The sequence below is a fragment of the Achroia grisella genome, unplaced genomic scaffold (genome assembly GCF_030625045.1).
Source record: "Achroia grisella isolate CSIRO2021 unplaced genomic scaffold, CSIRO_AGI_Agris_v1 utg1573, whole genome shotgun sequence".
Taxonomy (NCBI): domain Eukaryota; kingdom Metazoa; phylum Arthropoda; class Insecta; order Lepidoptera; family Pyralidae; genus Achroia; species Achroia grisella.
In genome coordinates, this window is record NW_026712655.1 from 869980 (window position 1) to 885640 (window position 15661).

Genomic DNA, 15661 nt, shown 5'->3' on the forward strand with positions numbered 1-15661 from the left:
CCAACCACGCAACCATTAGTGGCAACAAAAATGCTAAACCCCCGGATCATTGCGAGTAATGACCGTCCATTTGTTATGCATCAGGTGAGTGGAAATGAAACACAAATTTCTCACTTTTTTATTAAAATACCATATAAAACTTTACAGAATTCTATTGGAATTTACTATTAATTAATGGAAATGTTGTAGCATAAACAAGTTCATGATTAGTTACAAACAACATTATATCCGGGATGTTTATCTGTGCCAACATAAATATTTATTGCTTATTATATGTTAGTAGTATGCAAATACACTCACAGTAGGTAATGATATATAAAAAAAATGCAATTGGACTGAACTTTAGCTATTAGTATTTTACGCATATAATTCATATTTACATTAATTTCGACGGTAATAATTGTGTTCGGATCCAATTTCATTAAAATTATTTTATATCCTCTTTAATATTTAACCGTATTATATTTAACATTTTCCTTTTTACAAGCTGTCTTTAGTGAATGTAAAATGATATCTTTTAACTTAGTGCTAAGTGGCAGTTTAATATTACACCACTTATCTTATAGAATTTTTAAATTAATTCATGTAATTTACTGAGTGCGCCTCGACAGATATAAAAATTATGAGATTTGATTTGACCATATTTCCTAGTATTTTTTTATAATATTGACATTTAGAAATCAATGCTATAAAACGAAAAAGTATTATGTTAAAACTAAAGTATAAAAATTTATTCATATTACTCACATTGAAATAAACTTACTGAAAGAAAAAAAACACAATTTATATAAAGTAAAAACTGCCTTTTAAAGACGTAGTAATCGATATATGTATAATAATATTTAATGTACTTCATCTGTTTATGACCATGACTGATAATATTAAATTAAGCATATAACATTAATTATAATAATCACAGCATTTTTTACAAAATACATTTAATTATGTGCAAATTAATGACCATTCTTATACAATTGTGCAAATCTTAAAGTGTCTCATATCAAAAATGTGTGAAACGATTTTTAATTATTTAGAATATTATGCATTGTCATTTTTAAATACTGGGGCATTAGATTAATTTATTTTAATTATTGTTACTACTTATATAATATTCACAATCGCAACAACGATCTCAATATTAGCTTTATAAGCCTCTGATAATTCAATTCACTGTGCACATAATTCAAAAACACTAAAAACAATATGTTCTGGAGACATCGTCGGTGCCTCCTGTATTCCTCCGTCAGCCATAATAAAATTGGGAATTAGAATACGTCCCTAAACTCTTAGGGCTCATCATAGCATCGGGTTCCTCATCTTTGCCCCGAAATCGGTTTGTACCTTCTCGTCCTTGGGACGGTACATAATCGACATTTCCATACATACTTGTTCCAGCGCAGGGATATATCGTAGAAAGTGGTCTCATAGCTCTAAGCGTTCCTTTGTTCGCTGGATTATCTCTATAAAGAATCATATCAGGGTGAATAGGATCATAGAATGTTCCAGAAATATGACTGACATCGACGTCGTTGTCTATGTCAGAAACCGCGTCACTGAATACGTTTGGAGCCTCTGTCGTAAACATGTCACCAGTTTTGGAATTTTCCGATGAACGTCGTGTCATGTAACATCGAATTGCTACTAAAAGGAGTACTATTATAATGAATATTAAAATACCTGCGCTCACATATATAAATAATACCGTCTTCTGATTAGATAAACCTGAAAAATAATGACAAAATTTATCGAAATACTTTACAGAAGTAGACAAAGGGTACTTCTATCTCATTCATTTCTAACGTAAAGCAGCTTTCTTTATCAGATGTATTTCCATTGAAAGTCGAGATATATCAAGAATTTCTAGGGTAAGGAGACTTGATATTTTAGTCCTACGAGGGTCAATTAGTATGACGCGTGTCTCTTACCCTGTTGGTCATGTATATAAGCAAAACGTTGACAATTAGCACAACATCAGCTTTTTTTGTTATTCAAGTCACATAGAATAAAAGGGAACAGTTGGTAATGTTTATTGTAAGTTTGTATCGTAATAGTGTTTTAATAGTTAATCTAATTTGAATATAGTCTAAATTTACTGTTGGCCGGGCTATTATACAAAAATATATTATAATTTCCATATAAATAAATTCAATAGCGTAGTAGCTTGTTAGTATTACCACAAATTACAAATTACACATTTTTACATCAATTAATTAAACCTAATTTTAAATTATATAATTATGTTGTAATAATTAAATATATTGAATTATATTTACCTGCATTATTGTTTACAGGGGATTTTTGCGTTGTTTTCATGAATGATTCTTCGTTCTTTTGCGTGGAGGTTGCTGAGGCATATACATCATCAGGAGGTTGAAGAGCAGGATTGACCACAGGAGATACAGCATTTAAATCGTCCCATCTGTCACTTGCTCCATCTAAATATATTCATAAATAAAGTCTAAACTTATGAAATCTTTTATTTCAGAACTACTATTTTGACGGCGTCGGTGGTCGGTGACGGTGTTTAGGACACCGCCTTAAATTCGATGGCCGCGGGTTCAATTCCTCAAAAGGTACAAAACTATTTCTTTAATTAAGCAAAGAAATATTATATTATAAAATAACTATTAATATTGTATAACATATAAATTAATACAATATAACCTTATCTCATATGTTTTCGATATATTGTTTCGACAGTTTAAGATCAAAACCTAGACAGACATGCCTTGAAACTACAAAGCACTTTGTTATCTCCAATGAAATGTAATATTGTTGAAGGAGAATAATATTAAATGTTATATTTCTTACGTCTTCTATTAACGTTTCTATAAAACAGAATTGGTTGTTGCTGGGACCGTACGAGTTTTACATCATCAATCATTATATTACTAAAGTGCTACGCTCGTTTTTCTTGGATGTATACTATACGCGATATGAAATACTGTTCAAAGGTTTTAATTTACTCGTGAAATAAAGTAATAATCATGTCTAGAAATAAAAATACTAAATAAAATTAGAGTATCTGTTTGTAATATTGAAATAACCGTTTTTTACTGCATGCATATGAATATAAATACGGTACATATACCAAAATATCATTTTTTTTACAATTTTTGTCTGTCTGTCTGTCTGTCTGTTTGTTTCGGCTAATCTCTGAAATGGCTGGACCGATTCTATAACTGGTCGCTATTCGTATATTACTATTAAAAAAAAACTATTATAATATTATGTGTGTTGTTTATATACCTTTACGTCAATTATCCCAGATGGTGTATTTATTTATTTCAACTATATTAGTCAAAGACATTGTCGAATTTCCGAAGTGATATGAACGTATCTAACACTTTACTCGCCCATATTTCACTAGGTATATTACAATCCAACGTGGCAGAGGCGAACCTATATTTTTTTAAACCACGATGATGGTAATCTAGCATTTGGCCCATCCGGTGGCAAACGGTACCGTAGCTTATAGACGCTTGAAACACCAGGGGTGTCACGTGCATGTTGTCAATACTTAAGAAACCTTAATAGACTCTATTAGTATCTTTTGAAATAAATCGGTGTTTCCAACCCTAAAGAATTAATCAGAAATATAAATAACACAAAAACTATTTTTGTGTCGGACAGATTGAAACTCACAACCTCTCGGTTACCGACAGTTAAATTATATTAAATAAATATTTTTTTATTTTTATGTATTTTAAATTAAAATATAAAAATTAAGAGTAAATTCTTCAGTAATAAAAGAAAAAGTGTCAGGATTTTGTTATATTATTTCTATCCAAACAAATAGAATTAAGTAAGAACTCCCTGTTGGAATTAGTAATATGGTTATTCAGGTAATTACCTGAATCATCAAATAAACTCTGCTCATCACCATCCGATTTCTTATCACCGTTCAGTACTTCATCAGTCTCCGCCGCGCTTTCGTACCGCTCGGTTAGAACACCCAAAGGAACTGTAATCATAATAATTTACATTTCTTTTTTGGGCTGTTTTGTTTACTCTGTTTGGATACCCTTATGAATGGTAACTCATGAAAAGTCGTACTTTTCATGAGTTACCATTCATGTGTGTTTTTCTTGTTTTTCTTTTCATAGTAGTAGAAATAAAAATGTATTCATCATACAGACATTCAAACATAATCTTTATTCTCAAAATTAATTCAGCAAGTGATATTCTTCAATACTATGTATTAAAATATACCACAGGAATCTAAGGTCATGTATATAAAATTCTCGATGCTGTATGGTGACGATTTTCACCTTCCGGGCTGAACCATTAGTCTGTTTGCCATTCATGTTAAATAAAAAAATCTTGCTCCCTCAGATTGTTTACCATTTCAAGTTGTATAAAAAACAACATTCTTTAATACGTACAACAAAAAGTATACTAACTGAAGCCAATTTAGAAAAGTTTGTTTCCGCCTGGATCGAGAATTGGAAACTACACTATTATGCAAAGTGTCCTCATCACTTACCCTAGGGACATCGTAAAAAATAACCTAAAAACGAAGGACGATCAAACATGGAGCTTGTGGTTTCATATCATATTGCACATATTACTTGTTAAGTAATATGTATAGTATATACAATGTCGATTGAAACCACAAGCTTCAATTTTAATTTTTAATATAGTTAATCTGCTCTCTTAACACAAATAATTTTATGGTAAATGAAAGTATTTACCTTTCGACATTTCGACTAGGTTGCAATAGCCATCAGTGAGTTTGTGACCACGGCTCGTGTTAAAACGACTAATTAATATATTAATAATAATTATTCAATTTATTGAAAACAACACTCAGAAAATAACTGCTAGAGTACATATTAGAATTGAAAACCTAATTCCCAATTTTTTTCCTAAGTTACTGTTTTTGTTTTTGAATCTGCAAAAAACCCTTACGTGATAGAAAATATAGCACTTATTTCAGAAACCAACGCATTCTAAAACATATAATTTAGTAAAAATATTTCATGCAGCTGACAATTTTTTTACCTAGCTATTTTTATGATGATTAGGTTCAAAGAAGTTATCAACTCAGAGCAACAGTTGTTTTATATATTTAACATAAAAAATTGTATTGATTTTAATTCTTTAGGAACATGTTATAAATAAAATATTTTATTTTATAATAGGATGTGTTTTAATCTATTTTATTTTTTGAAAGTGTTCTCAATCCAACTGCCAATAGCAGAATACAGAATGCAAAACAATCTGATTTCCATCAAACATAGTTATACCTATTTTGGTAAGCCGATTGTTTTGATTTAAGATAAGACCAACGTTGATAATTTTGATAATTATACATTAAAATTATAAATTCTAATTCCAATAAATTGTTATAAATGCATATTTAATCCATTATATTGCGCTGTATAAGTTCTAATATTGATTGTTTTATTTAGAAAAATGTTAGAAGCTCTAATCTTTGTACAAAGTCCTCAATATCTATACAAAAGCTGTAATACAGGCGTGACACAACAGTTTTCCTCTCTAGGCACCCGACCTGAATAACATAACCATTAAATTCAGTAGCCATAAAACTTTTATGAATCGCCCGTCATGAATTTTGCATGACCGTGTAAATTGAATATTAGGCGTTCATATTTTTACAGATTAAATATTTCTCACATATAAGGAGGCGGTAATATTTTTTGCCTTGGGAGTTAACATTATTGCTATTCTAAAGTGAAAAGATTATATCATAATATACAGTAATTGATTTATCTATTAAAACTATAACGCAAAAAGAGAGAGATGAAGATAAAAAGAAGAGCCTTATGCCATTTTCAAAAGTTCAGAGAGCCATACATTACAGCTCCAAGCTATCCATTCTGACGTCATAAAAAAGAGAAAATAATTTATGTCTGTTTATTAGATTATCCCGATAAACAAATTAAGACTTAGATCAGACAGATCCTAAAGAAATTTGACGTGAAGACCATGGATGAAAATATTCTATGTTATATTTAAAACAAAATGCAGATGTTGACAAGGGTAACAGATAGTACTGCATAAATGTGATTGAAGTGAAAGTTTAATTAACGACTATTTACTTTTATAGATAATATTAAGTATTTTTCGTCGCCTACATACATACTTGAACAACGGTATGGACATTATATTACCATGAGACACATGTGATTCCACTAAAAAGTTTCTTCAGTATTTATATACATTGAAGAAACTACAAATAACAATAACAAACAAATTTATATATAATTCTATACTTTATTTACATAACTTAATTGTACAACCAGTACAACTAAGAACCTAAAATTAAAAACCGTCCGTGGGGTCCTAGCGCTATAAGACTTTTCAAGGAAATAATAAAAAGTTGGTCAACATCACAGAAGACCGAAGAGCTGGCAGCTACCTAGGACAAAGAATTAGTCTAGCCATTCAAAGAGGGAGCGCTGCCAGTATCTTCGGAACTTTGCCTAAAGGGCATAATTTTAATAATATATTTTAGTTATTATATTGTATTTTTTAAAGTTTCTTCAATTGATATAGACAATTAATTAATATTAAAATAATCAGTCATTAAAACATTACATAAAATTAAAATTTATCCACACAGAATACTAAAAGAAATATAGTAGTAATAATGAGAAATGTATATATACAGATTTTACTGGGATAAACTTTGTATAATTAATTTGCGTGGGTGTCTCTAATTTAGATGAATTAGAGACATCCACGCAAATTTCAGTCACCAAGCTGCATATTTTGTTCAGTTGAAGATGACCTCGCCTATCAAGGATCTCAAGGCAGTGAAATTACAGTATAAGAGGCATGACCTTATGTATGATCTCAGTCCTAAGGTATGCAATGCATGAATGCTGCCAAGGGCGTGATGACATGATGACATGATGACGTGAGGTTCGTGTGATAGACGACGGTCACCACTTATAACTAGATTCGTATTCCAATTATATATAAAAAATGTAGCTATTTTTTAAATTAGTTAATTCGAATATCAAACGCACGCCTTTAGAACCCATCAGCGATTACTCCAAGTTTTTCACTCATCTATTCGATTCTAGACTTAAATGGAAACCGGATTTTACTTTTCCGATTTAGATTAAGCTCGGGACTGTATGTTAGAAAATACCGTTTAGAAATAAACCTGATCCAGATGTGCTGGAACTCGGCGAAGTTAGCAACGGAAATCGTTTTCGTGTACAATGTTTGTCATTTGTGCCTAACTTAAATGTTTCAATATAACTTTCTATTCTACTTCTTGGTCTAGACTTAGGTACATAAGAATAATTATTCTATTTTGTACTCAAATAATATCTAAATATTATGATCTTATTAATTATAGAAATGTTAAGACTTTTCGGATAATATTTATGAAAATCCATAAATATGTTTAAATCCATAAAAAGAACTTCCCGTGATTTAGTATACGTTAAGTCGTGGGCTTTGGTAGTATAATATAAAATTCTTACCACAGGCATAAACCACTTTAAGATAAGTTCTTGTTTGTGACTTGCATGGCGATCCAAATGTTTTATTGCTGGCTTCTATTTGACAGCGTCGTTTTCCGTGACAGATCTGCATGACGGTGTCAGTTCCATGGGGCGCTGAACAGGCTATAAATAGAAAAGAATTATTGTACCCCCACTCCTCGTTGTGCGAATGAAAGGACAAAAAATGACAATAAACAAAAAAAATTATTTATATATTAGTTATTGTAAAATTAATTTTGGAATTAAAACTCGTAATGTTTTATCTCTATCCTGTTTTTTAACATTTGGTTTTTTAAATCCTGTTTTTTAAATCGTTGCTATAATTCAATTTTTTGTTAATAATGTTTGTATACAGTATGTTAATTTATTAATTTTATATTGTGAACAAAATATTATCATATACCACATCATAAACAAAAAAAGACCCGACGATAAGGCTTCTGTTTTTAAAATCAAAATCATTGAGAATGAAAAACCTAATACACAATGATCGCATCAATGATCATTAAATTATTTTTTTAAGTTTTTATTAAAATCATTACATCGCGTATCTCAATAAGAAAATAAATTAAGAGTCTCTATTTTTTTATAAAAATCCATTATTATTGAAAAAGGCCCATAATTCTAATGAAATACCTAATACTTTTCCACAAGTAACTCTCATAAGTGTCAGCGTAGTTACAAGCGACCCAACAAGAAAGGGCAACTATAACTCAAGTGTAAACAAACTGTCTGGAACACCTGCCGTACAAAATAAACAAGCTGTTGTTGCTTTTTTACCAGCTAAGAGTTATTAGAAAGCTTGACAAGTGATGTACAGTCACGTGCAACGATGCAAACACCATTGTATAGTTTGACAGCGATATTACTGACAATGGCAAAGGTTTTTTTATATATTTATGATTAATGTAAACAAACATATATAGAGTTACCATTTTGTTCACGGTACGGTGATGGGGTGTGGCTTGGGGATTAAAAGTAAGTAAAGAAACCGGTAATTTCTTCCTACTTATCTTATGTGTAGTGTGTAGCTAATGAATAACCAAACACATTATTAGAATTTTGCATGATTTTCAAGTAAATTCGCAAACCGTATATAGTTACAATATTATTTATTACGTTATTCTTGCGTATTGCCTTTAAACTGAAACTATAATTTTAAGTTTACGCGCTTACTCTGTTACCTATTATATACTCTAATAAGTCTAAGAATTCTATATTTCACAAGATAATTATCAACAATTTCCTTTTAGGTTTAGATTTAGGCTTGTTTCAGAAACTACTAATAATAATTTAAAATTTTGTATATTTTTATACTATCGTAGTAATAGTAGTATTATTATACTATTTTTCCTAACCGAACTCCAGGTGTACGAATTTGCCCCACAAATTACATATATACTTACAGCAATGACAAAACTTTTGCCACTAAAATCTGAGAATATTAACCTGCAATCACGTCGTTTTAAGTCCCAAAAATATACTTTAAATACCACAATCAGATTGTAATAAGATAAAATAGACAAATAACGGCACTAAGAAACTTTATATTGTACTATTTCGTATAATTTTCTATCAATAGCATTTTCACTGACAAATTTGTTGAGCTATTTCGAAATATTAGCATCATTTTTATCCACGACGGTAGTCAGAGGTATTGTCAATGTGTTGTATTAATATGAATTGTTTCCAATAACGGAGAGTCAGTCAGAAACATAAATTGAAACAAGATTTCAACTCTGGACATTTGGGTTCAAGTCGGTCTCGCATTTTCTGTGTTATGGGTACTAAACAACTGATAAATACAAATGTGTAATTTGTTTAGTTTGGTGATAGATGACATTATAAAAATACAATATAAAATAAATGTATACAAGTATTTATTTATATACAAGTAAACACTTGTATATATTTATTTTATATTGTAGTTTTATAGTTGATATTTACTTTACTTGTATCTATATTTTTGTACTAACATACATTTTTTATAAATACATAATGAACATGAAAAATACCCTGTCCAATACAAAAAATCATACTAATAAACACAAATTTGTGTACCGTTGCACAGAATTGAATCAACCATCGGAAGAAAGGCAATGTACTAAACCGCTAAACCATCAAGGGCGTTATATATACATATATGTTGACTTCGATCTTATAATTTTATACTCACTTTCGTCTAGAACTCCTTGCGTTTGTTGGCAGGTAATCGATTCGTATGCAGTACGGCCGTACTGTGCATCGAAGATAGCTATCCTCGAATACGGATTACAGCTCAACTTAATGACGTCATCTTCACAACATGTCCGACTTCGGAATGTGACTGTAAAAAATATAAACGTAAGTATTTTTTTCAGACGAGATACCATTAGCATAGTATTATGAACTGAAACTTTTGGATTATACTGTATTAGCATTTTGTACTATCTAATATCTATTATTTATTTGTATATCGGATTCCACCATATCAGACCATATACATGCCATAGTACACGATTGAGCATAAGTCTTTATTTCACTACGTCATGAAGTACGGTATACATATGGTCCCAATGTCAGTGATTTCATGATTAGCAACTTAGTCTGCAAAAACTTTTAACCCCAACTTAATTTATTTCTTCAATTTACATTTAGATACGAGATCGACTGTTCATCCTATTATATATATAAAATTTAATTATAATCTATTCTGCCGTTTAGACGTGAAAAGGAAATAAACAAATACAGAGTCAGACAGACTCACTTTCGCATTTATAAAATTAATATGGATTGTTAATATACACTTACAAAATATATGTTTCGACAGATCTGGCCAATTTTTCTCTATTAATTGATATGTTTAATTTAATTAAAAAAACATTATGAATATTCCTAGTAAAGATTATAAACAAAATATTATATTATAAGTACTGCACCATATATTATCTACTAGGTATCTTTTTAACGATTCTGTGTAAAGCATTTTATCACCTTTTGTTAGGTTGTCAACCCTAGTTAAGCCGTCATGCAAATTTGATGAAAACGTAGAACAAAATATAATCCATTTCGAAATATTTAAATATTTTTAACACATAAATGTTTATCTATCTATACGTTAAATTAAACTACTACAAAAATAGCAATTTTACATTTTATATTCCATTACATTTATTATTACTATATTACATTTAATAACAAGTATTCTTTGTGTGACATTTTCTTTTTTCTTCCAATCCATTTTTATCTCATGTTGTAACTGCTTATGAACCTACCTTTAAATCAAACCAGAATAAAATAATTTTAAAGTATGTACCTAAATAATAAAAACATATTAGGTAAAATAAATATTAACAAAATAAAAGAATAATTTTTATCCGTAAACGAAATAGGGATAATGATAAATATGCATGTACGTTTTAAATGCAGTAATCTTTAAAACATAAAATAAATAACTACAACAGAATAGAGTAGCGATTCAGGAAGTAAACAACATGTAAAACTCTGCCCTAACTGTCAACATGTTTGATACACTAGTCGATTTTATTAGTATTCACAAGGTATAATATAAACTACAAAATGCATTCAACATAATAAAAATATGTTTATTTTGTTTTCTAGTCTTTCAAGATTTTGCTCCTATGTAAATATGCAAAATCTTTGTACATGTTCATATTTAAATATCGTATAAATAAACTGCAACTATTTATAAACGATATATTGAAATATTTGTTTACCCAATTTTTCTATAAAGTATTAATTAAATATAAAAAATGCTCCCAGTATTAATAAAGATAAAATTAGACTACAATATTATTACCGTTGTAAAACAAAATCGGTTTTTCCTGTAATCGGAGTCGCAAACAAGCTACACGAACAGTACTAAAGATATCACGGTATCATGTGACACCCGCGATACCCCTAAGGCTCAGCTCATTGCTCAGAACTAAAATGTTATGCCTCTTATCCTGTAATTTTGCCACTTTATCTCAACCTTCAATCGAAACACATCTTACAAAGCAAACTGCTTTGCGGCCTAAATATGTGACATGGAGGCAATCTTTATAAAATCTATCATGGCACAGTTTTCAGTATATCAATGGATTAAGAAAGATCGATTTTTTTTACATGGCATCGTGCCTACAAAAGTTATTAATCAATAGGCATACATTGTAATCTAAATAGTAAGTTCAATTATTAAGGTTTCTAATCTTATACGTATAATTAGTAAAAATCACGGGATCTTACCACGTTTTATATTTATTTGCTGAGTTCCCGATATTTTGGCAGTGTTTCAACCACCATGATCACGGGTAAACAGAAACGTGGATCCCGTGATTTTTACTAATTATACATATAAATAATGATAGCGTCAAATTTAAAACAGTTTCTACTACTCGATGGATTTATATTATTTTGTTTATTATATATATTAAATATATACAGTGTTTCTAATCTACAATCTAAATACATTAAAGAGAATATATTGCCAGTATACTATTATACTATTATAGTATTATAGATTGTCACTGCCTTAACACTACTTGTTTGTACAGTTGTCAAAGATCCCTTAGTATCCGAGTTTCTGTTTATTTCTCTTTGTACCGAGGCTTCTATCACACATCACTATGTAATAAAAACCACTATAAAAGCCCATTTCATTTCCATCAATGTATCATTAACATTCGTTTACCCATTTGCGAAGACGACGCCCTCTACGAAATTAGTTGTAAACAGAACACAACCCTTTCGTTCCCATTAGTGCGTAACTCGATACCAATATAGTAAAAGCATGTCTGAGTGTTTCTAACTATACCAGTAAGTAAAATGACGATGTTTAAAGTATTGTGAGTTAAGTTAACCATAAAACGAGGCGATAAAAGTAGAGCGTTTGTCTGCGTGTCAGTATTTTTTTTATAAATGATTATGAAATGATAGGTCTGCGATAACAGTATATGCTGGAGTCGTACCAGTTCAAGATGTTCATTTCTATTTACTTAATCTTTAAAATTAGTTCAGGATTATAATATCCCTGGGCAATTCACACAAGGCAAGCTAGTCCTAAGCTAAACGGAGGTTGTATTATGCATACATATGGATATATTTTTTTTGTAACTACATAGATAATATACATAAAAAAGTACTTAGACCGATACAAACAATCTCATACTCATAAATACAGTTGTTTGAACCGTGCAATGAATCGAACCAGCGATCATTGGAAGTAAAGGGGTATGCCAAAACGACTAGACTACCGAGGTTATCTAATATAGACTATTAGTATAGATAAATACCATGTTATAGTGATAACATTAATAAGATGCGATCTAAGTTTAAACCCAGAAAACTTTGTAACTAGACCACCGCGGCCATTTCATTATTCGTAAAAATATAATATTACAGTTCAGAAAAAAATATTGACACCTCTTATTTACAACATCCGATATAGCTGTAAAGTTACGGTCAACAGCATTAGTTAAAAACTCTCTTTTCTTTTACTGTCAAATATTTTTCTATTAGGTTGAAACACATGGAACATTTCAGTGCTATAGTTTTACCCGCTCGTTTACCCTCACCACTAATGAGGACATGCCGCACCCATCCGCCACTCCTGCACTTCCCGGCGCGCCCTGGTCGCTGACCTCGTCCAGAAATTTATTAACACCGCATAAATCACACCAATACACTTGCAGGACCCTCATGAAAAAGCGTGACGTCATGCGATTAGGTGAGCTTGATTCACCCTCCATTGTCACATAGTTATGATATATCTGACTAATGGAGAATAAAATATTAATATGTGAATAAGTTCCACTGTCTGTAATATTATTATTGTCTTTCAATTTAATTATTGTGGTATTTTAAATATCAATCTATTTATATTTATTTTTAATTTAGAATTATGCTTTAAAAATGTCTACATTTGAATGTAATATTTGGTCCTTCTCGTGAGAATAAAAATAAAAGAACCAACATTTCCGTTCAACGTTATTGAATAAAAAATATACGACCATACAATTAACCTATTATTTAGGATTTCAGATTCAGAGCGTCTTGTACTTGTTTTATTATTAATAGAAAAAAAATAAGTTTCGTAACATTTCTTCTACACTTAAATTATGTTCCAAACTAAGTAGACTTATTATAAGTATAAGAGTAGATCTATTACAAATACTTACTCGTACATGAATAAAGATATCCTGAATTTGATTTTGAATCAAGTAACAAGCTATATTTCTCTCGGTCAACACCTCGGTATACAGCTATTACCATACAAATTTCATTTATTTAAAAGAGGACTATAAAAGTACCCAAAAAGCCTTCGTTATCAAGGATATTTATTTAGATCCGATTGTAAAGGATGGCAGATACGTTATTTCCCGAACTTGAGGGTTTCTCTTTAAGAATTAACGACAGTTTGGCCAGTTACTTCGCAACGGCGTCCGTAACAGAAACATTTGTTATGGGAACACGATAAATGGATGCATTAGTAGAAATCGTCGTTGCAAACTTACGTTTGATATTCATTTCATATGATTTGTAAGTCCCACATCTTTTAAATTCACATCGAGCTAGTCAAAGAATATTTATAACCGTCTTTGAAAACATGTAATTTCATTGTGACTATAATATATGCGCAGAATAGGTGTTATTAAGTAATTATATCAAAATTAGGATAATTTCATGTTATTTTAATTAAATGTATTTATTATTCGGATATATGTATTAGTATATTCCTTTACCATGCAAATTCGGTTAAAATTGTTGTCTTAATTTTTTATTTTATCAATCATTCAGTAACTTATAATAAAATCTTATATGATTGTTAAAAAAACTACGGAGGTTGACTTTAAATCAAGTTTTTTTGCATTGGGTGTCGTCTATTTCATCCATCAAGCAGCCTGCTTAGTAAGTTGTATTTCTGTTAGAATGTGAGATTAAGCAATAAAATTATAGGATACGGGAGTATGTTATTAGTATATATGTAGTCCTCAGGAATGACAACGGCCGAGTGGAGCCACAGGCGTTACATAATGACCGAATGTTTATATATACAGGCGGAGACTACTACTTACCGCCGAGTAGCCCATTAGCTGTTTCACATTCTTATTGCATAATGAAACTTATGTAATTATATTGTAAACAAACGCATCAATCTAACTTATAATTAGTCAATCCCTTAAACTGTAGGTCTGCAGGATTACTAATAAAAATTAAAGATTTCACTAATTCGCTGATTAATTATTAACACCGAGGCTTTTTAGCTGCTATATATTGGGCTCATACTCCTGGAGACCACATCTAAACGGATATCGCAAAGTTCACAATGATATATAGCACAAATAATAAAAATATTGACCAATTTCTAGATTAACGTAATACAAGTGTGCACGGCAGGTGATTGCACAAATCAAACAGTTTATTGTTTTTTGAATTGAATAGATGCACAATTGCTCTCGCACTCGGATACATGCGTCACTTTTAAGGTAAAAACTCACCCGCTAAATTACAAATATACAAACCTTAGCTGCAAATACAACAGATCAGCGAAATAAAAAAATATATAAAATATAAATGGCGCAACTACTATGTATATTATAAAAATAAACCACCACGTATCATTGGCATCATCAGTAACATGTCAGTTAAAACGCCTTGCATTATGTATAACCGCACCCCGAATACAAACCACTCGCCAGTCCTCAATTAGCGATTTTACTACATCTATTGCAGTTACCATGCAGTTAAGTAAACCTCTCTAAAACTATACTTGTTATATACAACTGGGCAATTAGAAGTTTGCAAGCAATTAGTTCTAAGGCAGCCTCAAATGGCCAACCAATACCAACTGTTTTTACAGCTTTATTTTTTATTGACTTTCAAAGAAAGAGGATAATGGTTTTGGCATGATGTAGCTTAAACAGTTACACAAACGGCAGTATAAAATAAATATATAGTCTACAAACTGTCTAAAGTTTCGTGAAATTGAGACTGCCTGCACCGTAAAGAATAACTTCATAATTTTTACTTGTTGCTTTAAATAAATATTATTGGGGTATACAAATATTCTGAAATATAATTTGAAAATAGTTTGATATCACCTATTTTGGTGCTAAATGAAAAAGAGTGTGGTTGTAAGTTTAACATCTTTATTACGTTATACTTCTTACATACATCTTTGTCACTATTATTTTATA

At 30.3% G+C, this 15661-nt stretch overlaps 1 protein-coding gene across 1 annotated transcript in view; it reads right to left on the minus strand.

Moving 5' to 3' along the window:
* Window positions 1-920: 920 nt before the first annotated feature.
* Window positions 921-15661, minus strand: part of LOC131841160 (protein eva-1-like) — a 35541-nt gene continuing 20800 nt past the window's right edge. Inside the window, exons 4-8 of the mRNA XM_059189419.1 lie at window positions 9661-9810; window positions 7464-7607; window positions 3854-3964; window positions 2274-2435; window positions 921-1722 (exon numbers count right to left, since the gene is read on the minus strand). Of these exons, the coding sequence (XP_059045402.1) occupies window positions 1244-1722; window positions 2274-2435; window positions 3854-3964; window positions 7464-7607; window positions 9661-9810 (1046 nt within the window). The 3' untranslated portion in view covers window positions 921-1243. The remainder of the gene's footprint in view (window positions 1723-2273; window positions 2436-3853; window positions 3965-7463; window positions 7608-9660; window positions 9811-15661) is intronic.